Source organism: Phalacrocorax carbo, chromosome 8 (assembly GCF_963921805.1).
Source record: "Phalacrocorax carbo chromosome 8, bPhaCar2.1, whole genome shotgun sequence".
Taxonomy (NCBI): domain Eukaryota; kingdom Metazoa; phylum Chordata; class Aves; order Suliformes; family Phalacrocoracidae; genus Phalacrocorax; species Phalacrocorax carbo.
In genome coordinates, this window is record NC_087520.1 from 1947105 (window position 1) to 1969927 (window position 22823).

Here is a 22823-nt window from a genome sequence, read left to right on the forward strand (position 1 = left end):
CCATCCTCTGATTATTCTTATCAACCAGTCTTCTGCAAGAGAGTAAAGAAATGGCTTAGAAACGACCTTTCTCCTTTATTTTTATTATTCCATCATTCAGCCGTCTTTCTCTTCTTCTCTCTATCTTAATCTAAAAGATTCATGCTGAAAAGATGAGGAGTTTGGTGTAATATTTCCGATATGAAGAGACGTTCACAGTTTAACTTGTGTTTCTGTTGTTTTAGAGTTCTTTGCTGAACTGGATAAAGTTATGGGCCCTCTGATTTTTAATTCGAGCATCATGACAGACCTAGTGCGTTACACCCGTCAGGGATTGCATTGGTTGCGCCTGGATGCCAAGTGATATTTTGAACTGAAGGAATGGAAAATGGAACACATTTTTCTCGCTGCCTCTGATCTATCTCCACAACACTGTGTCATGTCAATAAGGAAGACTGCCATAACACATTGCTTAGTTGACACTAAGAGCAAGGAATGCTTTCACATCTCTCCCATCCTCATTTGTGTTTTGTGTTTTAATCCCAAATGATCTGGTTAACGGACTTCTTCAGAGTTCCCGTTTTAAGTTATTTAAATATTTTAAAATTTGCTACATATAAAGGTGTAGTTTTGCTGATCTATCATGGATGGATCATTGGAATTCCAGTCATAATACATAAATAGTCAGTTAAAATCCTATTTATTTTAATTTTTTTAATTTTAATTTTGAAAAGCCCGGTTTGGGGCCGTTTTTAGTTATTTCTTCCCTAAATTTACCCTTTTGAGTACTTAGCAGGAATTAAACATAGTCACTTTATTTAAGTACTTTGTGAGCTTTGTTACTCTGTAATGTCTTGTGGTGGTAGAGCCTGTAAAAGGAACTAGGGTTGATAGGTTCTAACGCATAGGGACACCATACTCTTCATGCCTAATGCCTATGAGTCAACTAATAAATGACAACTACAGATTTATTATTGCAGAATTTGTACTAAATAGAAAAGTTCCAGATATTCTTCTACGTATTAAGATACTTCATTTAAATGAATTATAAAGAAATTTATATGGAAAAGTATTTAGCTGGATCTGACTTGGATTGTTTTCAAGGCAGTTTCAAAACATCGATTAACACTATAACAATCACAAAACATTACAGTAATTTGCATTTAACGTGTAATATCGAAGTAATGGTGTAGGAATGAACTTCAATGTGACAGGTGCGACGCATACAGGAGAGGTTTCTGAAATGGACAATCTTGTGCTTTTTTTTTTTGTATTTCTTCGTTTAAAATACATTGTCTTTCCTTGCTTGTCATTTTTTTGACACTTACAAAATCAGTGAACTTTGTGGTTAAAAAAACCCCAACAACAGCTAAATTTCTACCAGAACTGTCATTTGCATCTTTTCCATTGACTGAGGAATCTTAAGTAGAAATCGAGGTCCATTTTTTTCCTTTTAGGGTCTGATAGGTAATGGACACTACAGGATGACAGTGCAACAGCCATCGTGGGGTGGGAGCACACCTGCTATTCCAGGGAAATTATCTGACTGTTTTGATGCAGAATGGATTTAAAACTTGTATTTACCCCGTGCTAATGAAGGTCCCGTTAATGTTTGATGGAGCATAATATTCGCTTGCAAGGGAGCGACTCAGTGCAAGAGAAGTGGTTCGTGGAGTCGCAATTGACTGCTCTCAAAAAGTGTAAACCAAAGTACCTTTCCACATAAGGTGCTTGTCTGAGTAAAAGGATTAAAATGCTACTGCTTTCAGTATTGCTTAGTGCCCCTAACATGTCTGGTGTGCCTTATGCCTTACTTTTAGATGAAGATTTTATGAACTGTTTACAAGATGTTTTACAGCAGGACCAGGAATACTGTATGCAGTGGTCTTCTGCAGTACTTTGGTAAAATTCCATTTCCTTTTTAAAAGTACTAGCGTCTGTCACACAAACTGACTTCTCATTGCGGTGGTCTCCTTTTTGAAGAGTCAAACTCTGGATCCTTTGGAGTGAGATTGTGGAATGCTGCTTTGTTTTCTCTCCCATTTAACCCTTTATTCTGTACCAGATATGAACGTGCATGTTCAGGAAAATGATTGCACTAAATTTTTTGTGTAGGTGTAGTTAAGTGCCAAAATCACGGCAACCTCAAGAGAAGGAATAGAATTCTACGCTACTTAGTACTGCAGTATGTCCTATGGGCTTTAAGAGTTTAGAAGTTTTGCAAATTAGTAACCTACTAAAAGGTAGCTGCATATTCGTAGAGCTTCCTTTGCGTTCCAGCGTGTTTTGTACTTCCAGAAAAGCTTTGCTACGTACGAATTGATACATGGTTAACAGACCTGTGACTTTTTCCATGATAGCTGAATTTACTCTTCAGGTCTGTCGGAGCACCCTTTTTATTGAATCACTGTGCGAGGTCACGTTTCTGTTAGTGTTTGCTGTTCGAGACAGAACTCTGTACCCTCAAACTCCGCATCTTGGTTAATGGGACACTGTCAACTATTTTTCCTTTAATACTCTAAAGTGCCTAGCACACTTTTGACGCTATATCAAAAAAAAGAAAAACCTTCGTAGAAGTTGCATTCGTAGGTTATTTTTTGTGTAGTGCTGCACTAGCCAGCATGGCTGTTTTTTGGCTTGCTCCTTTGTGCACAGTTACCATTACTGCTAGCAGGAATGGTCTCATCTCTGGGAATTTTTTTTCCTTAACTAGAGTCCCACAAATACCTTTTGGTGTCTCGCTAAATTGGTCTCTTAAAAATGTATCGCTTATCCCTAGATCAGTGGATCCTAAAAAATCGTCTTCAGGTGACCGGAAGACTTTTTACATCGTGTCAAAATGTGGACCTGAGCTGGTTGAAAGTGTCCCACCTAAAGAGTAGTAAAATATCCTCTAGAGTGCTGTCCCAGGTCTTCTGTCTGTACGGGAGATATGCAGCGGTCTTAATTGAAAAGAAATGCCTTACGCATCTGTGGCTATTTCAAACACATAAATTTTAACTTCGCAAGTCCAAAAAGCATATCTTAATTTGGGACTTACCGTTGTTTCCGAGAGAAAACTTACGCACTTTGTCAGATTCCATAGCTAAAGGAACGCGGGTTCGCGATAGGCTTCCACCCCTCCGTCGAAGTGCGGCCGACCGGCCTAGTCCCGTCCTTTCGTACCTCCACGCAACGGCAGTGGGAACGCGTGCCGCCTCCCTACCGATGCAGGTCGCGCTAGTGACTCACAGCGAGGGAATCCCGAACTCCTGGCTTCCTAAATGATTCCCTGGACGGTCGTATATTAAACACATATCAGCGCCGTAATTTTAATTCCCTCACTGAACGCGGTCCCAGTTGGTGAATCTTAAAAAAATGGCTTAATCAGACTAGGCTTGCTCAGCTGTCAATGCTATTTGAATTTGCTGTCAAACGTGCAGGTTCCTAGGTGATAAGGTGCAACCATTTATAATTATAAGCAAATCTTCAGGACGCCAGAGTAAAACAGCCCGAGACTTTTTATTTTGATTTGAAACTATTAGCCATAAAGCAGAGCGTATGGACGGCTCTTCTTGGCTTTTGATGGCAGTATGCAATTTGTATTGTATGTGTCTTTTAATATATATGTATATATATATGAACTCAGTCTGTCCAAAGTATATGTTATACTTGTTTTTAGATTATGGTGCAACTGACTATATTGATATATTATTTATTGAGTGCTGAATCACCATCTTAGTGGTGATAAATCTTGCATATTATACAGGAGTGCAATGTATATTCCTTTAGATTGCTGAGGCTTGATTGCTGTGATAACAAAAAAAAAAATAATAAATGCCCTGAAATGTATTTATGAATGGCCCCAACATACAGAGAGTCAGTACTTTTATGGAAATAATGTAGCGCTTGCCTGGGGCAAGTAAAATAAAGCCGTAGGCAGATAATTATGTGGTTTGCCAAAATGGCAAACTACTGGAAAGAGAGACTACCTGTGCTGTATTTAATATTTCATTTACCTAACAGATATTTGCTGTCACTGCAGTGTTTCTCTTAAGGCAGATACAAAAGGGCCTGAGCAAGTCAAGTTTGAATTACCCATTGGGGAGTAAAACAACTTCCAAATTCTTAGATTTCTGACAAATACTTTGGTCAGGGTTTAAATTACTCCATCTGATGAATCAGTGTTACGGAAAACCCTGTGTTTCCAAGCGACGAAGTTAATGCTAGACGTCTTCAAGTCTAAAGAGTAGCCAAAGCTTTTGCTAGCCAACTCAGACAACTCCAGACCCAATCCAGGAGACAGATTTCTTAAGTGGGAAGGTTAGGTGAACTCGAACAATCAGGGAATCGTGATGCGCGTCCAGCTCCGTGACTTCTCGAGGAATCGGTCTCTGCTGCCGTGATGCCGTTTGGAGACAGCAGCGCTGGGGCGGGGGGGAGGCAGGGAGGGAAGGGGTGGCTGGACGGTCGCTAAGCTCCGCTCTGGGCGCGAGCCCGGCAGAGCAGCAGCTCCGGTCTGTGCTGGGTCGGGCCTTGGGCAGCGTGGGCGCTCTGCCGGCTCTCAGCCGAGTTTCACCCGCACGCGCTAGCCGGAGCCGTCTGACGGGCGGTGGTACGGCGTGGGGTTGATGTAGGCTGTCTTTGCGTAAACGCTCCACCCGTTCTCATTCCATCTGGAAACGGAACGGACGCGTATCCGTTCCTGTGGTAACCCTCCGCGCCTGCTAACGGAGCTGGCGCGGGCAAATTGGAGCGCAGCGTTCCCTGTCTTCGGTTTTTATATGCAACCCTACCCGGTTGGTGTCGTTGGGTGCACAGTACTTCTGCAGCATTCGATTTTGGCTGCATTGGCATTACACACCTGAAAACTCAACTCTAAGGACCAGGCATGACTTTTGCAAGCACAGTTCCTGACATTTGTATCTGGTCCCCCTTTTAAATTGTTTTAAGAAATTTTGTATATGGAGGATAAAATGCTTATATATTTATTAAAAATCCTTTATCTTATTTGAAATTATTATTTGGTGAAGAAGGGTTTTTCTTTGGGGGAGGGGGGCTTGTGGGTGGGGGAAGGTAACTTTTAACCTGTCACTTATAAATGAAGCCCTTATTAGTCACACGGAAAGGTACTGTTAGTAACTACCGGGATGTCTCTGTTTTATGCTTTGTACATGACAAGTCCATGTGTTACATTTTTGTTTCTATGGAAATATTTAGGCATCTGTTTTCAACCAAAACCGGGGGGGGGGGGGGGGGGGAACCAACAACAAAAAAAAACAAACTGTGATTTTTATTTGTTGCAATACATTTGAAATTTCAAAGGGTACTTTGGGGCTCAAAATTAGGATTTCTAAGTCAGTATGTGCATTTCACGTAATAAAGCTGTTAATGGTGAGCAAAGTATTATATACTAACTAGATTTTTTCCACATCTGTATAGTATATTCTATGTATTTTGTGGTATTGAGATTATAGAAAGTTTAGTGTCTGAAACATGCGTTTAATGTGTATTTTTAAACAAATTTATGGCAATTAAAATATTTGGAGAAAAGGGTATCACATTTCAATTTGTAAAGATCTTTTTAACTACTGTGTCATTAAAATGCTTTGTACAATGCAAAACTGTAACTGGAGAAACTAAGTTTAATAAATATCAAATAGATTTTCTGTATTAAACTTCAAAAACCCTGTGCCTGTATCTGTTGCGTGGGCTTTCTCCCCCCGGGAATGCATTTTTAAGCAGAGTTTTCTTTTTTTTTTTATCTCCGAGCGCTCTGTGTCTAACAAAAGGAAAGGAGCATTCAGTATTCGTGTCCTAGGCGTGCTGATGCTTTTCCGCTCCAGCGTGGCTTTGTTTCTCTCAGCCCTCCGAGTTAACGCGTATCTGGTCAAAACAGGATTTTGTTGAGTTTATTTTAATAACAGTAGATACTTCAGTGGCAAAAGTCAGTCTAGGACATTGCTTTACGCAGTGATTAAAAGTAAATAGTGATTAAAAGTGATTAAAAGTAAATACTTTTCCTTCCAGTTATCACTGGATATATTTAGGATATGGAAAATGCTATCAGTATTATCAGTTTGTTTGCTCCCTCTTTCTAACAGGCCTTTATCTGAAGTGCTGATAAGAGTTCAGCTGTTGAGACTGAAGCGAGGTGGAAGCATGCTCTACTTTGTGCACTTGCCAGGTTGAAGGATAAATGTCTAAAGTCCAGTTTGAAATAAGCACCCCTGCTTGAAACGCCTGAAGCGCGCTCACCGTACGCTTTGCTCACCGGATACAAGGAGAACCAAGGTGGTTTGCTGGATATAAATTTTTAATTCACACCTTTTAAAAAAAAAAAAAAAAGTTACAAAAACCCAAACCGAACATGAGATGCAGAGTCCTTTTATTGAGCATGGCCAGAGTCGTCCTGAAGCGCGTGGTGCAGAGGTACAGCCGTGGTTAGGAGATGCTCTCAAGCTCTTGGAAGTCCTTTGATCAGTTCATACAACAGAGATGTTAAACATACGTATTGCTCGGTTCACTGTCCTCGCTCTTGAACGGTCAATAAATATTTCACAAGTAGAGCGGAGCGTTGCTGGCAGTAACAGTGATGGGTGTTCTTCATCGTGACAGGTCACTCCAAGGCTGTTCTAAGGAAACAGCGGTTCTTCCTGGAAAACAAACCATCGTCAGGCGCTGCCGGCTCGGACCGCCAGCTGCGCAGGGCTCGGCGTACGTCCTCCGCTAGATCTCAGCAGCGCTGCTCTCGCCCAGCTGTCACAGCAGCTCAGGTAGCTGTGCGCATCCCATTCACCTCTTTAACTCTATTCACTTCCTCCTGATTCATTTTAGGGTCTTTGCTTTGCACAGCAACTCCGAAACGCGTGTTACCCAGGGCTATACGCTCAGGCCGCGGTGTAGGAGTTACACACAATAGAAACCCCTTTCTGTGTCCTGCTGGAGCTGCTGTTACAGATCACCCGTGTTAATCAGTAGAGCCACGTGATGCATTTCAAATGCATGCAAAATAGCAGCCCGACTACCCATCCTGTTACGTTTATGTACAGCAGAAAACAGATCTGTTCTACCCTGTCTCTGCTGTCTGCTACGTGTACGGTACGTGCCGCCCAAAATCAGCTCTCGGTCACTAATTTTAACTAATTTTAGTAGTCATTTTAACTAATCAATTTAACTATATGCAGTTGGACAATTTGTTCCTGTCTAGGGCCCACGAGAACTAAATGGCTTTTGTTGTTTTAGTTGTCTTTTAAACTACGAGCTTGAGTAATCACCTTAAAGTGATTAATTTAGGTTAAGATACTGCTTTTAATTAATACTTGCTTTAAAGTGAACAGTATTGGCTTTAAGAAGGGTTAATTTTAAGGTGTCGAAGTGATTACCTAAAAGCTGCCTAGAATGCCATGTTCTTTTTGAAAAGACAGGTTATTTGGGGTTGCAACAAAAAGACTAAGGCTTGTAATCAAGGGCACTTGGACTCTGCTCTGTTTGCACTGCTTACAAAAGGGATCTAAATCCATTGCCCCATCCCCACTCCGGGTATCTTTATGCACAGAATTAACTCCATACCTCGTTTGGGTGAGAATAAGCGAGAACTTCCTCTACAAAATATAACATTAAGTGTCGCCGAGCCTGAACGTGGGTGCGGGTTAGTTACCTGCAGAGCATTGTGATGCATTCGCTGTTATCCCTGCACGAGGCTCCGATGGGTCTCAGCGAGACTCCTCTCCAGAAGGGTGTCATCCGCCTCTGCCTCGTTAGCCGAGTCTGTCGGAGGGGCAAGGAAGCGCCGTGTGTCTGAAACAGAGTCGTCGTGCGACTGTCAGGAGCCGGCAGCAACTGAAGGCGCTCGGTCCCTCTGATGCTGAGGTCAACAGTCCTAAGTGAGGAACGTGAAACCTTTCCCATTTTCAGATCATAGCAGGCTCTGTCAAAGTATAGCTGCTCATATCCTAACCCCAGATAAGGAAGAAGTATAAAAATTAACTATATTCTTTAATCTTCTTGGGAGGGAAGGCAGAATTACTTGTGAAGTTATGTCTCAGGGTAACCCAGTATTCACTAGGCAGCTACTCTACTTTCTATGATACTGAATCCTCTGAGAGCGTTCTGCTGTCACCTCCAGCTCGTGCCAGTTAGTCTTCGTGCAAATCGTAACAGTTTTTATTAACTACCTGGCCGTTTGAATTAGCACTTGAAATAATTCTCTCTCTTTACCTGGCTGAGCAGCAGTGAGCAGAGCAAAAGGACCGCCATCACCTTCCAACAGTGCATCTTCACAGGCTGAGCTGTCACTTCGACCGCAGGACCAGCTGTGGGGGGAGGAGGGAGGAAGAGCCCCAGGTAGAACTTCCCAGGCTTTGGCTAGATTTTTATAGACTTCATTCTCTTATCGTTGCATCAGCTGTCAGTCATTACAGGAACAAAGTTCATTTCGGAGCGAGAGGGAATTACTAAGTTAGCATCTGCTGAAGCGATCTGGTTCAAGGCCTGTCTGTCTGGCTAATGATTTACTCTCCTTCCACTTGTACTTTGTCTGGTCAGCTTCCCAGTTGTGCCAACTGTTCCCTTTTTTAAAACCTCCCTAACATGTTACCAGAACCCCATGGTGCACTTGCAAGCAAACGGGTGGTTGGCCCAAAGTATTATGGTAAAGATCAAAAGCCATAACCTTATTTAGCTTCTGTGACAACCACAGCGTGTGCAGCGCTGAGTTTGCCAGCTGGGGGTAAGTATTATCTTATCTAGCTTATTTGGAGCAGAGTCGTGCTTTTGATTCTGCTTCTCATTCTTGGTAAGTGAAAGAATCGTAAGTTACTTAGCCTTCCTTCCCAGGCACACGCTACTCAAGAAGCAAATATAACACTTTTTGGATGGGTTTTGGAATGTAAAAAGTATGTTACGCACAATAAATAACAGACCTCTTCTTCCGAGGATCCTGACGTGTATTTAAAGGCGACAACCCCATGACAGCTAATCCCGAAAGTAGAAGAGATCGCTGCAAGGGTTTTCTGGAGCCGAGTTGCTCCGTGCGGCAGGACTATGGTTTCTGTAGGTGAGCCGTCTCTGCTACAGCCTGGCTCTGAACCTTGCAGCATAACTCGCCTTCTGAGCGGTGCCGGCAGCTCCCAGTGGTGTGGATGGGCAGGTGGCCATTGAGAGTGGTCCTCATTTTTAACATTGTGAAATAAGATTACAACAGCCTAGAGAACAGAATGGTTAAGAAGAGCTACCTAATCCTTCTCTCCTCTACAGTCCTCTGAGCTTACCGGCACCGGGAGAAACAGGAGGAGCGTATGCCTGAGATTACCAGTCTGTAAATGGGCCTTGCTGGTACGCGCTCCCCCTCCTCCTCATCTGGGAGGGCCCGTGCATCTGGCTCCCGCATCTGTCCCGCGTACGCCGTGTCTGTCACAGGCAGGAGATTTTTGAGATTGCAGAGTAACATGAAGAGAATACCAACTGATTCGTGCCAAGCAGGTGTAGGTTATGGAGCACGCTGTGGTTTGTGTTACTTCAAATAGGAAGATACCGTATAAAAGTGAACCGTGTTTTAGCTAAATTGTCAGTACAAATCCAGACATAACAGGCTACCGCTTTCTGTGATTGCTTAACACGGAGGCGTAAGTACCAGCGTGGAAGGCAAGTTACTTAGATTAAGATAATGCCATGTTGTCAGGTTCCTGCCTGCACATGATTACCCTTAGCCCGCACTTCACTGGGATTAAATAAAACCCCTTCCCAGCATATTGTCTGCAACCACTATTAGAAAATGAGTTCCTCCCCTAGGGTTCTTCTTACACTCTTTCCTCTGCCCTTTTTGTCTTGCTCCCCTGGGAGGAGGGATCGAAACCCTTCATGATTTCACCTTCCTGGGTCTTACAAAGGGAAGGCAACGGGACAGTAAATCACGGCACATCGAACAGCTGAACTTAGGACTTTCTTTTATATTTGGCTGTAAATTCTCAATGGTTTTTCCCACTAAGTCCTTTGTTTACATGCATCTGAGTTCTAATTTCTGCTGTTTCCACTAGGCACTAGCATAGAACAGAGAAAGGAGAGCAAGAGGCAGCAGCAGTAGTCTTGACTTTACCCGTGGAGCACAGGATTGGCAGTAAGAGCTCTCGCAACTCTGACAGCAGTGCCCTCTGTAAGTTGCTTCTCAGCTGTTTTGGCTAGGTAAGACTAGTACTTTGTGACGATGCGTCAGAATTGTTGTGTGTCCTCCTGGGTTATTAACGGCATCAGCATATCTCTTTCAGGCAGCAACCCATTTATTCTGTGCAACAAACTGGGGAAAAGAAAAAAAACCAAACCAATTGTTTCTGTGTATGCGAGTCCAGCGCACCAGTACACCGCCACAGCAAAGATGGGCTCATAACAGGAAAAAAAATAGCCGTTAAATGTTGCTACGTCTAACGTGTAGCAAAGGGGGTGAGAAATGAATCGGGTGACTGAGAAACTGTCTAACGCCCTTTTTAGATGTGGAAATCCCCACCGGCCGGACTGCTGCGTGCCACGCGTCCCACAGGAGCCGTCCCCATGCGTGACGGGCTCCGCATCCGGCTCCCTGCCCAGCAGGCTGGGCCCCGCGGGCACCCCTGGCGAGCGCAGGGGCACCGGGCCTCGGCCGCCGGTGGAGCAGAGGGCGAGGAGCAGGCGCTGCCCTGGCTGCTGACACTGCAGCAGGGCCGCGCCGCTGCCCGAGCCCTCGCTGGCGAGGTGAAGGTGCCGTGCTGTTTACAGTCGCCTCGCAGCTGGTTGGGCACAGTTCAGCCGTCTGCGAACAGGGGCAGAGACCTCCCGAGAGGGACCGAGGTGAGCTGCTCACCTTCAGCAGAGCTGCTGAGGCAAAACGTATTGAAAAGTAGGGATTTGCTGAAGCTACCGACACAGAATTTCACACACACTATCATTTAGGCTACCCCTCAGCTGCCGTGGGTGCTTTTGGAGGCTTAATATTAATTTCTTAATTCATCTCCTTAGTTCTGCTAAATTAGCAGAACACAAGTGCAACTTTGGAATAAAGCCTGCCTCTGGACATCTTGACCAGCTCTCTGCTTGCTTAAGCTGCCTAGAAAATGCCAATGAACTGAAACGCAGGTTAAATTTAAGCACAGAGTACTTCTGGCACAACCTGCACTACTGGGTGACTTGACTTGTATTACTCCTGTTTATCAGAGAGTCATAGAATGGTTTAGGTTGGAAGGGACCTTTAGAGGCCACCCAGTCCAACCCCCCTGCAGGGAGCAGGGACATCTCCAACCAGACCAGGTCACTCAGAGCCCCGTCCAGCCTGACCTGGGATGTTTCCAGGGATGGGGCATCGACCACCTCTCTGGGCAACCCGGGCCAGGGTTTCACCACCTTCATTGTAAAAAATTTCTTCCTCATATGCAGTCTAAATCTCCCCTCCTTTAGTTTAAAACCATCACCCCTTGTCCTGTCACAACAGGCCTTGTTAAAGAGGTCACCCCCATCCTTCCTACAGCCCCCCTTTAAGCACTGAAGGGCCGCAATAAGGTCTCCCCGCAGCCTTCTCTTCCCCAGGCTGAACAACCCCAGCTCTCCCAGCCCAGCCTCGCAGCAGGGGGGCTCCAGCCCTCGGAGCATTTCTGTGGCCTCCTCTGGCCCCGCTCCAGCAGTTCCACATCCTTGTGCCGAGGGCCCAGAGCTGGCTGCAGCGCTGCAGGGGGGTCTCACTAGAGCGGAGCAAAGCAGCAGTTTATGCCAGCCTCAGACTGTATTTGGAGTAAACACAAGAGCAGCAGGAACAGCCCCGAGACTGAGCTGAGGCTCATGTGCTTTCTAAACATATGTGAAGAACCCCAGAAGAATAAAACATTCAGCTATAAAAACTGAGTGAGAGACCAAGCACCTTTGTCTTCCAGAGCCCAGCCCTGAGCACAGCGAGACCCTAAAACGGGATCATCCCTCCCACCCTGTGGGTAAGACAAACTCAGTACCCGCACCAGGAATGGCACTACAGGGAAGGCACCCGTGTTGCTTTGTGTGGGGCGTGAGCTTGAGACAGCTGAAGACTGAAAGGGGAAAAAAAAGGTATAAAAGAACCAGCTGGGTGTTCCAGACTTCAAACAGTGAAGCTTGTTTATATGCTCAAAGCCTCCGGGTGAATTTCCTTCTCACATACTTCAGTAATTTTACTACCAGCATTTGTTTTTAAATCATCTTCAGGTATTGAACAGTCTTGTTTCTCCTGGTAGTTTCCAGGAAGCAGCTTCTAATCCAGCCTGTTAACACTGATCAGATAGATACCAGAATTGCAGTTAATTGTCCAATTAACAGTAGTTGATATAACTAGGTAATTAGAATCACAGGATCACAGAACAGCCCAGGTTGGAAGGGACCTCAAAAGATTGTCTGGTCCAGCCCTTTATGGGAAGGGAGCCCGGAGATGATCCGGCACCCTGCGTAGTCACACCTTGAAAACCTGCGGCGATGGGGGCTCCCCCCTCCCCAGGAGCATGTTCTTACAGCAAAAACTGCCTTTTTTACATCGAGGCAAAACCTCTCCCAGTGCAGCTCATGCCCATCACCCCTTGCCTTCTGCCAGGGCTCCTCGTGGAGGGAGAGCCTCTGCACAGAGGGTCAGGGTCCACGTCCAGTCCCAGCCACCAGCCAGCTCATGCAGTTTTGGTCAATACCAAATCAGGCAGCCTGTTTGTTTTTCACAGATATCAAGGCTAAAGGAAAAAGAAGCGGCCAGTGATGGAGAGGTGAAGGGAGCAAAGAGCTGTTATTTTGCATCACCTCCAGCTGCAGGCTGTACTGGTTATAGCAAGAAAGGTTTCAAAGAAACAGGAGTCAGAAAAAGCTGGAAATGCTCTAACATAAAAACTCCTGAGCATACAGACCTTTAGCCTGATTATCACCCTGAACAGAGCGAACAAGACAGACATTCGATGCTACTCGCCTTAAACATCCCAAGACACAGATTCCACACAAAGTCATGGGGCAAAGTTAAAGTTTATTAGACAGACCTTATCTCCCTTTTAATACGCTTCTAGTCATGTGAACATAGCGAGACAAAGTCGATAGTGCAGTCAGGTAACAATCTCCTCGTTAACTCGATTACTGGTCGTTCTCATAGTCGGCGGGGTTCTTCCTCTTCAGTCGCTCAAACTCTTGCATTCCCCAGGAGTAAACGAGATAGGCTACCACAAAGGCTGCAAAGGAAAGGGGACACTCACAAGTCGCGCTGCAATAAGGACAGCGCAGGGTGGTTTCCACCACCGGGTTTCTTTGACAAGAGACAGCGTTACACAAAGCCACCGTGACACAGGCGCCCGCCCCGGCCTCCCACATCCCCAGAACGACGGTTCTGAGGGGGAACGAGGGAACTCGCTCCCTCAGGCCGCCCCTGAGGTAATTCCCGCCGTACTCACGGGGCGCCACCTTGAAGACCTGGGAACTGAAGCGCCGCCAGACGTTGGGCAGCCCCTGCGAGACGACGTTGGGGAAGGCGCGCTGCTCGAAGGGCGAAAGGCTGTAGGTGATGACATGGCGGACCCGGGCCAGGTTACCGAATTGAACGCCCATGGCGGCCACCGGTCACCTTCCCCACCAGGGCTGCGGCCGCCGTACGCCCCGGAAGCGGAAGCGGCAGCTGAGATGCCGCTTCCGCTTCCGGGGCGGGCGGCGGACGTTCCCTCAGAGCGCGTCTCCCCTCCACCCCCGCCGTTTGTCCCCGATCACTATAAAACCACAGTTTCCACACCACAATTGCAATAATTTAATCCCGGTGAAACTCCCCCTGAGTGGGAGCGTTTCAAAGACGAGGCACTACATGCTCGTTTAGGATGGGGTGCGCTCTTAAAAATCCTTTCGTTAATACCAAAGACGAGCTTATCCTCAGAGAAACGGCCGCCTTTCTGTGGCCGTGATGGTTTCCTACCGCTACAGCAAGCAGGCTTGAGTATTAGAATTATTATCAGCGTAAGTATCGCTGCGGGCTGAAGAAGATGTAGCGACATAAATGGACCCTGGAGAATGTGATCTTTAAACTTTTAATCCTTTACTGAGGTTACACATTTCTGAAGCTGCTTGTAGCTGACCCAAAACTGCAGTTTCTTCAGCTTGACTTAAGCACTAGATCTTAATAAAGCCTTTCCATTTGTGCCAGAAATTAAGTAACTAATTAATAATTTATTTTCCTCCTTGGCAGCTCGGTGAAGCTGTATTCCCAATGTTTGGAAGGGATTAGCGGGAGTGACACAGTATTAGGTAATTGGAATTAAACCAATCAGATGTAGTGGTGATCACAGGCTGGGAGCATATTGCTCAACATCAAGATACTTGCCTTGAGCTTTTGGTATTTATTTCAAACATACCTTCAGTTAGAGCCAAAGTGAGCGCAATTTTTAGTTCAATGGTTCCAGTCTTTGGTTGGGGCATTTCATTTTGACAGTCCTTTCCCTGCCAGGCTGCACTCAGAGCCCCAGGCCAAGCCCTGTGGAATTGCACAGGTCAGGATCTAAGGTTAAGGTTTGCTTAGGTGGCTTCGTGTAGAAAGTTGAGGTATTTATGTATCAGTGCATTAGCAAGTCAGCATTTAAAGGCTATTTGTAATGAGATTTAAAGACCCTGCTGCTCTACATCCTTTAAAATTTTAATTAAAAAAAGAAATCCCTACCAAAGCTGGGGCTTTTTGCACGTGTCTGTGTAAGCCCCATCTAAAGCCCTCTAGCTTAGGTCCCCAGCCTGAAACCAGCATTTTTTGACAAAATTCTTAAAACTAGTCTAGGAGAAAATATATCAATTATAGTAAAATATTGGTTTGAAAGCATATAGAAATAAGGTGCTGTTACATACAATTTCATTGTGCAAGTAACCAAGGCTGTAGCTCCACCTTTTCAGACTACTAAAGCAATTTAACAGCATTTAAATTCAGTTAATAGGCTTCTCAAAGCCCCCCCCCCCTTTTTTTTTTTTAAAAAAAGCTGACAGCATTGAGCATGTCTCCATCCTTCAGATGCAAGTGGCAGCGTAGTTCCACAGGTAGAATCCAGAGCCCTCACCCCATGAGCAGTGTGTGATTCGTTCTTGAACTGGATCAAGCGTGTCTGTTTTTACCAGCTCAGCAATAAGCTGGTGCTGCATCTTACACAAATAGTTCAGTGACTTACATTTGCACGTTACCCCACAGCTGTCCTGAAATCCTTACCACCCATGGCCAAGAAAGCCCAAAGAGCACGAGAGAAGAAAAGCAAGAAACAACAGTATAACTTCTTACATGAGGAAGTTACATGTAACTTTCCTACGGTGAGGAGGAGTTGTCTTCTTGCCTGGGGGAACTGGAAATGTGGTAGGGAAAAAGAATGAAAAGCTGAGGCAGTAATCTCTTTCCCCTCTTTAGAGGCTGGAGGTGTCACACAAAAGATTTCTTTATCTAGAGGAAAACTAGCAGGCACCGAATGCAAGTGGTATGCGTGATGGGCATTTATTTCTTTTTTTTTAAATGTATAACAAAACAGCTTAAAATAGACATCTGTAGTTGAAACCTTTTCCACATTTTTAAATGCAACATTATTCCAATAAAAAGATACTATTTACATTTCATTTCACATTCTAGAAAGGCTGAGTGGTTACAAAAATAAGTGCTATGATGTAAACACCTTCTACTAACTCCATGCTAAACCCTAACCAGTTCTTTAGAGCTATCAGAGTTACACAAATGCTGTTCAGTTGATTAAAGCTCCAGGGACTTTGAGAACACAAAAATACCCAAACCCGGAGTAAAACCGATCAGGGTTCACTCACTATCGACAAGTGCACCTGGTAGCTATCATGTCTTCGTACTCCTTGTAGACAATAGAGCCGTCGGGCTCTATGGTCAGGACGCTCAGTGGGCTGTATTCGGCAGGAACACAGGAGGGCCTTGGGACGGTTGAGTCCAGCTTCTCGTATATTATGTTCTGTACCATGGTGTGTACGGGAGAGCCGTAACGGTGCCCGACCACCCTCGGGCATTCGCCTTTGCAATACTGCGGGCTGTACCGGTGTGGTGCGATTATCCATTTGTCCCATTTTAGTTGGCTAAAACTTAGGCGGAAGTTGTGAAGCTCACACTCGTTTTGAGGGAACAGAAATTGTTTGAAATATTCACTCAAATTATAGGGTGGAGCCACTGGCACTTCTTTCAGATTCTCCTCTCTTCGCTGTCGAGAGGCCCTTTTACCCTGTGAATCCTTTTCTTTGTCACCTGCAGGATCAACATGCAGGCTGTTCCTTCGCCTGGGCCGCACTGGGTTTTTCCTTCTGTATCTAAGCGAGTTCCACCTGTGATAAGCTTGCTCACTGGTATCATTCAGGTAAAGGAGAAGAGAAGGGGGAACCAGTGCCACGTTAACAGGATTTTCCAGTTTAGTGTTCTGTTGTGGATCACCCATCAGACAAGTGAAGTTCACAGCCATATGAATGTTCCTCCTCTTAGTAGCAATTAGAGGCTGGAGAAAAGAAGTCACATCAATCTCAACCCACTTGCGTTTTCTAACTTCAAAGTGCAGGCTAAAAGCTATAGAGTGTGAAATGCTGGGACACACTTGGCCAGAAAAATCATGCTCCTTGATAGATAAATGGCACGTGCATTTAATGGAGGAAGAAATGGGAACCGATGTGTCAAAGGAATAGAGCAAGACCGACTTGAGTAAGTGCTCTAGAGCAGTGACACGATCCAGGTTGAAGAGTAAATCCACCGAGTGAATGTCTGAGAAGGGAAACAAAATCTTCTAGAGTTAGTGCATCTCGGTCGTCGTCCCCCCGTCCCCCCCCCCCCCCCCCGACATAAATACTGTCACATAGCAGATGAGCAGAAATAATTCAGTGGCAGAAGAAACCAGTTGAGATGCCCTGCCTTACTTCTGTTACACGGAATTTCTACTCTGGTCAGGGGCATAGGATTTAAAAGTTAAGATATGACAAAAAAACTAAGAAAACCCACAATTTTAAGAGGTATTAGGATTCATTTAATTAAAAACCCAGTACAGGAGGAAGTTAGCAGTTTTCTTCAGTGTTGAAACAGGAACTACACACTGCAGATTACCCAAGCCATGAAATGAAATAGCTAAAGTTTTAAAGTGAATGCTTTCAGAGCTTTTTAGCATTAACACTAGTTAACACTCACATATTTTCTCCTATTTAAGTCTCTTGACCAGCAGCTGCCAGCGAGTCTGAGCAACAGCAAGACAGAAATTTATTTATTAGCACTACTTAAAGAAAATTATCACTCTTTCATGAGTGTCTCTTTGCTTTTCTTTTAGGCAGAAGAACCAGGGCTTCCAAGTTATTCTGAACACACCTTCTGTGAACACATTCTGTTCACCCCTATGGTAAGATACACTACTCTTACCTTTTCCCCGATGTTAAGAATGCTTCTGGCATTCTTTGAATTTGCTCCAATTTCCATCTTATTTTGAGATTGGCAAACCCATTTCCTGGCCTGTTTTCCAGATGTCATCAAAGCATATGTTTAATATATTGGGGTTTTTACTACTCGCCACTGAATTTTTTCTGTAAATTAGCAATTGTTCATTTTTGACCACACAAATGCAGTAAGCGATCCCTTTAAGCTTACATAGGCCATATATTCAGAAATCAGATGAGGGCTCTGTAGACCGTGATAAACTTTTATTTCCTGTATTAATGAATTTTTCTACAATCATGAATTTGAATAGCCTCAATAATTGTAGGAAGTTGGTTCAGATTCAGGCTGCTACTTTAATTATTACTATATTTAAGATATATAATCATGAGATTAACCCCTAATTGTGAGTATATTTCCGAGCTGGTAGATTATACTATGCCAGGAAATTTTATTCATAAACTTTTTTAAAATTTGGTTTTTCCACAGTGAATAATTCTTAACTGAGCCTCAAAGTGCTGTTATTGTGCACAAGTGCAATGTTTGTGTTTAAGGGTCTCTCTCTTTCTAAGTGAGAAGATCTAAGTCAGGAGAGCTCCGGTGGCTTGTCAGCAGCCACGTAAGTAGAACTAAAGGCAAGGATTTCTAGCTGCTCTTGCTGCGAGCAGACCACATTCAAGAAAACCGTGAAAGCATGGTAAGTTACAAGTGCCCAGCCATCCTTGTGCTTCAGTCCTGAGCCTGATTTACAAGTAGTTTTACTCTTCCCTTCAGGACATTCACACATTTGGGTTGTAGCAAATGTGGAAGATAAGGAGAAAAGTCACCTTGCCATGGGATTCTGGGCATTTGTTACAGGTCTCGTTACAGCACTGTGTTTCTGGGGCCTTGAAAAAAAAGCAGAACCAAGATGGGCAGGAGAAAGAAACGTCTTGCCCATTACACCTAACCACTTTTTCCACTTTTCTTACTTTACTTAGAACCTATTATAGAGTTTTCTCTGACTCATAATGAGTCAGCCTGAAGCATCAGTATCATCTTGAACACAGCACTATTTGTGTGGCAGTTCCCAAACTGGGGGGAAATCTGCCTAATGCCATTCAAGGAGAAGTAGGTTATGAAAAACTCCTACACTTCAAGAGAAGAGCCATCAGGATTAGAATAGCAACATTCTAAAGAAATTCTAAAGAAATTAAGTATTTTTATATTACGCTGCAAGCACAGAACACATGGACGCTTTGCAACTCAGGTCACCACACACCTACCTTTCATTAGGTCCCTGTGGCGGTGCTTGCATTCGGAACACGGAGTGAATAGTCGCACAGTGTTATAGAGGTGGCTCTTGGTAGCCTTTGGGATTCCCTCCTTGGTAGCAGACATCTTATAGAGCCTTTTCATGTACCGAAGGGCTCTGGAGTCTGGTTGTAGCCTGGGGGCCTCACTTTCCCAGCTCTGAGGTCCCCGGTCAGACAGCACCTTGAGAAGGGGAGGCAAGAGGGCATATCCACGTCTCACACCCTTTGGCAGCCATAACAGTGGATTTAGCTCACCAGCGTTGTCCTCAGGGGCTACCAATAACCCAGAGGTCTTGTCAGAGACTATGCGACCCCTGGAGTGGGGGGAACACTGGATACTAGATGAAAGCCAATGAAGACAGCAATAGAAACACACACAAATTCTCCAAGTACTCTCCATAGTCTTTAGGGTTGCAGCCAAAAAAACACCTCCCCTAAAATACTCAAGCAGGAAAAAAAAAGAGTCCTGGAGCTCGATCCCTTATATATGTTGCAGCTGTGGAATGGGAGGGAGGTTTCTTTCTGATTAGAAAGCGAGGAGAAAGATCTGCAGCTGGCTGCTGAAACCACATGCTTGTTTGCATTTAGGCTACAGCCTTCGCCAATGGAAGCATATTATAAACAAAATCCTTATTCTGAGAGTTAACCTTTTTCACATGGTGAATTACAAAACAAGAGTGAGTGCCAGCCTCCAGAGGGAGCTGGGGAGACAAGTTAGTATTGATTAGTCTAAATCCATTTTTATTTGCAGAAGTCTGTATAAAGCTGAATATTATTGCTCTTAGCAATAATAAGCTAATAAGAAAGAAGCTGGTTTTCATTTTCTGTTCACCTGTTTCTCACATTTCACTTCTCTATAGACAGTAATACCCACCTGAGAGCGAGGTGACTGTGATTATAGTACCATCAGATTCGTGTTCATTCCAGCGCACAGCACGTATTGACCTCCAGTTTGAGGTAAGGCATCCAAAGAGCAGCGTGCTTTTCCAGTCAGCGTCAGCCATCTGCGGAGCGTGCTCCGAAAGACTCCAACTGATTGCATCAGAAATATTCAGGAACTCTTGTAGCTGAACATAACTAAAGGGGTGGGCTTTTGTTTTATTTAATTAGGAAAATACAGGGGAAGAAAATCTGTTTTCATGACAGTTGTTTTTAATTAGAGCGATGTTATCAATAATCTAGTGAAATGTCACCCATAATCTAACTTTCACATCTTAAGGCTCCGGAAAAAGGATCACTTGTTCAGAGAGTATTTAATTAACTTACAGAAATATCAGTCTGGCGTTCATTGATTTGGAGTGGAAGGTTAATTCAGATAACAATCTATAATGAGAAAAAATATAACCTTTCCTGCTAGATTTCTTAAAGCTGATTTGATTATGATAAGACAGGGAAGGATACTGTCACTTGTAAGGTCCACTATGTTTAAACTGTTTTGAATAAGGTGATCTGTACTTGGATTCATTTTAAAAATATATCCTGCAGTCAGGCACACTTGCACCAAACAAGCTCCTCTGCTCCCGCCCTCCCGGGTTTGAGTTATTCCCACGTTACATTAGTTTCAAACAAATGTAACTACAGTTTCTACTGTTCCATGACAATTTAAGCTGCCCTTTAACCCTACCCTCTTCCACAAACCAAGTGTGGATTCCTGCTCTCTCCTTTGTGCCGATTTCTGATGTTATCAGGTCTTGTGGTGGGTCCAGTCAGGGAGCTGAAATGGTAGGAAAATAATCCAACCAAAAGTGAATATTTGCTTTACCTTACTGAAGCCGCTGGACAAGCCGAGAACAATTAAGCCTATCTTGAATAATTCAGGGCTCAACAGGACATGAGTGGTACTTCTGGATGCTAAAGGCAGAGCAAATCCTCAACTATTATTCTGTATGGTGAGTGCCAAAATAATCTTACATATTTTCATATATACACTGCATTGAAGAGGGTTTTCTTAAACATGTAGCTTTTGAAAATTTTCCTTAAGTAGACTGAAAAGTTCATGAAACAGGCGAAAGGACGTGGAGATTTTTAACTGTAGATATAACCCCAGCCCTGACCAGATATATTCCGCTCTTTTGCATAGTCTAGTGGCCCGATCATAAAACTTGTCCACATTTATTAGCTGTCTTGTTGGAAATCTAAGCCGAAAAGTCAAAGTCCAAATATATCCAACTTGAACCGATATATGAGGCACCATCACTGACTGTAATGACAGGGAGAAACCTAATGCCTCGTGCTCGGTTGGCCAAGGCTGGGAGCTGCTGTAGGGATGGCTGGAGGGCCATCGGCGCAACACAATGCCGACAAGCATCCAGTGGTGCTCGGGGTAGAAGAAGGTTAGATCTTGTTCATTTTCCTTCATCCTGGTGTCTGACTGGGGGGACTTGGCAGTGTTAGGTTTATGGTTGGACTCGATAATCGTAAAGGTCTTTTCCTACCTAAATGATGCTATGATTCTATGATTCTGGGTGCTGTGGAGGCTTACAAAGGATGTTGGGACTATGTTTTCACATTTTTAGGAACTGGTTGGTCTAGACCTGTGGAAATGTTTAATAGGTCAGTTGATTTGACTATGGCATTTGACTACTAGACCCTATAGAAAACGTGATCATTTTCAGTGCATAAACAGGAGCTGAAATGCTCTGAGAGTGGCTGTAGGAATGCAGGGCTTCTTAACAGTACTGAAGCATTAGAGCCTTCCCATGAAAGTGTTTATAACTTCAGGCAGTTCTTGAGCGGCTTCTAACAAACTGGGCTCCCTTTGCTCTGCAGCAGCCTGTAATAAAAGAGGGAGAAAACTGGAGTTTATGTTGCTGTTGATTTTTTCCTCTGAAATCCAGTTCCCCCGAACAGATTACTGATCCAGCACAGTCACAGCAACCCCTGCATGCAGAACTGACGCCTAGCGACTTGCAGGGGAGTCAGGACCTGGGGGAGGGAATGAAAGAGGAAGGAGAGAGCCCTGTAAGCCACGCTCACTGCCAAAGCCAGTTTATCATCCAGGCTGTGACTTTTTACTGGACTTCAGGTTTCTCAGTGCTTGGAATCATTTGCTGAAGAGTTACAAACTGCAGTTACATTTGAGCGAAGATTCTGGCGTACCTACACTTGTAGGTGGTTGCAAATACACGTGCACAAGCATTTAGGTTATTAAAAACTTCTTTAGTAAAACACAATGTCCAAGGAGATTAGTTTCATCATATCTTTTTAAAATCCAGACCATTATTTGATTGTTTGATCGTCTCATGTTTTGTATATCATAAATATTTATTATCTCTATTATTAATCATTAGATTGTTGCAGCAGAAACTGAATTTTCCTTTTTTCCCTGGGAAACACCGTGTGAGTACCTAGTCTGTACTACCACAAGCATGTAATAATTTTTAAATTCCTATAAAGCAGAGCAGGAGAATGTGCGGCTTTGCCCCGTAGCTGGATAATGACGTTTGTTTCTTTCCACAAGGGAGCAGAAGCATTAGTCACAGGTGTAGCTGTTATGCCCCGATAAACAAAGTGTTTTCATTTTGGCTCACTGAGCTGATTCAGTGGACTTTGAAATACAAGAAGTATCAGGTGCTCTCTGCAGGGCCTGTTAATAATGTTGCAGAAACTTAGCTAACTGCCCGTGCAGAGTTAACAGCTGAGTTACGTGTCTGCTGTACAGATGTGAGCTCTAGCAATTGCTAACAATTTAAAAAGAAGAAATGTTTCCTGTTACTTCTAGTGGCTTCTTCCTGCCATAAACCAAAAAGATCACACAAATTATTTTAAAGAACCAATGATCCATATATATGTCATTACTTGACAAGACAGAATCAGAGCTAAAAAACTATGTACCACTGATTTTATGACTACAGTATAAAAGAGAGAGTTTTTTATCACTGATCATAGCAGCTTATGCTCGAGTCATCCCATTTTCATCTCCCTGAGGATAACATCAAGGCTGATGGCAGCCAGAAGGTTGGGCTCCGTTTGCCTCTCTCTTCCTCCCTGCCTTCTTGTACCGGGTGGTTACGGCAGTCTCCACTGTCTTTGTGGCCATACCTGCCATTTGAGCTGTTCTTCACAGCCTCAGTGGGTGAGATTTTTCCCATTTATCAGATTTGTAATTGTCCCATGGAAGACTTCTTTTCCTAGCTGAAAGGTCAACCTTCTCGAAGGGCTTGGAAACGAACTGAAATGTCCTGGAC

The 22823-nt window shown here is 44.1% G+C and overlaps 3 protein-coding genes across 8 annotated transcripts in view; 1 reads left to right on the forward strand and 2 right to left on the reverse strand.

Annotated features, from left to right (window-relative positions):
- The window catches only part of AFF4 (ALF transcription elongation factor 4), a 54052-nt gene extending 47620 nt beyond the window's left edge, over positions 1-6432 (forward strand). For 4 of the 5 annotated variants that reach the window (XM_064458256.1, XM_064458258.1, XM_064458257.1 and 1 more), the window contains one exon: positions 225-5216. In XM_064458256.1, coding sequence (XP_064314326.1) covers positions 225-343 — 119 coding nt within the window. In that variant the 3' untranslated portion in view covers positions 344-5216. Of the gene's footprint in view, positions 1-224; positions 5217-6062 lie in introns of those variants that run through there. The other variant, XM_064458259.1, reaches the window with a different exon arrangement.
- A 6497-nt stretch (positions 6433-12929) lies between these two features.
- On the reverse strand, positions 12930-13588 carry LOC104044227 (cytochrome b-c1 complex subunit 8). Its single transcript, XM_064458261.1, has 2 exons — positions 13368-13588; positions 12930-13148 (listed from the first exon to the last, which is right to left on the reverse strand). Exons 1-2 carry the CDS (start codon positions 13519-13521, stop codon positions 13054-13056), a joined length of 249 nt encoding a protein of 82 aa, XP_064314331.1. The 5' UTR covers positions 13522-13588; the 3' UTR covers positions 12930-13053.
- Positions 13589-15405: 1817 nt separating this feature from the next.
- Positions 15406-19593, reverse strand: GDF9 (growth differentiation factor 9). Of its 2 annotated transcripts, XM_064458263.1 has the most exons (3): positions 19511-19593; positions 18607-18817; positions 15406-16687 (listed from the first exon to the last, which is right to left on the reverse strand). In XM_064458263.1, the coding sequence occupies exons 2-3, from the start codon at positions 18737-18739 to the stop codon at positions 15741-15743; spliced, it is 1080 nt and encodes a 359-aa protein (XP_064314333.1). In that variant the 5' UTR covers positions 18740-18817; positions 19511-19593; the 3' UTR covers positions 15406-15740. The 2 variants fall into 2 exon arrangements, with proteins under 2 accessions (XP_064314333.1, XP_064314332.1); XM_064458262.1 differs by having other exon boundaries at positions 18607-19579.
- Between the last annotated feature and the right edge of the window lie 3230 nt (positions 19594-22823).

Bases quoted from the DNA above. Each gene is read 5' to 3' on its own strand.
- GDF9 (XM_064458262.1), bottom strand. From the start codon at position 19,036: ATGGAGAGTACTTGGAGAATTTGTGTGTGTTTCTATTGCTGTCTTCAT. The intron at 16,688-18,606 runs GTAGGTGTGTGG...TTCCCTTCTCAG, and splicing joins CCACAGGGACCTAATGAAAG to ACATTCACTCGGTGGATTTA.
- LOC104044227 (XM_064458261.1), bottom strand. From the start codon at position 13,521: ATGGGCGTTCAATTCGGTAACCTGGCCCGGGTCCGCCATGTCATCACC. The intron at 13,149-13,367 runs GTGAGTACGGCG...TTTCCTTTGCAG, and splicing joins GGTCTTCAAGGTGGCGCCCC to CCTTTGTGGTAGCCTATCTC.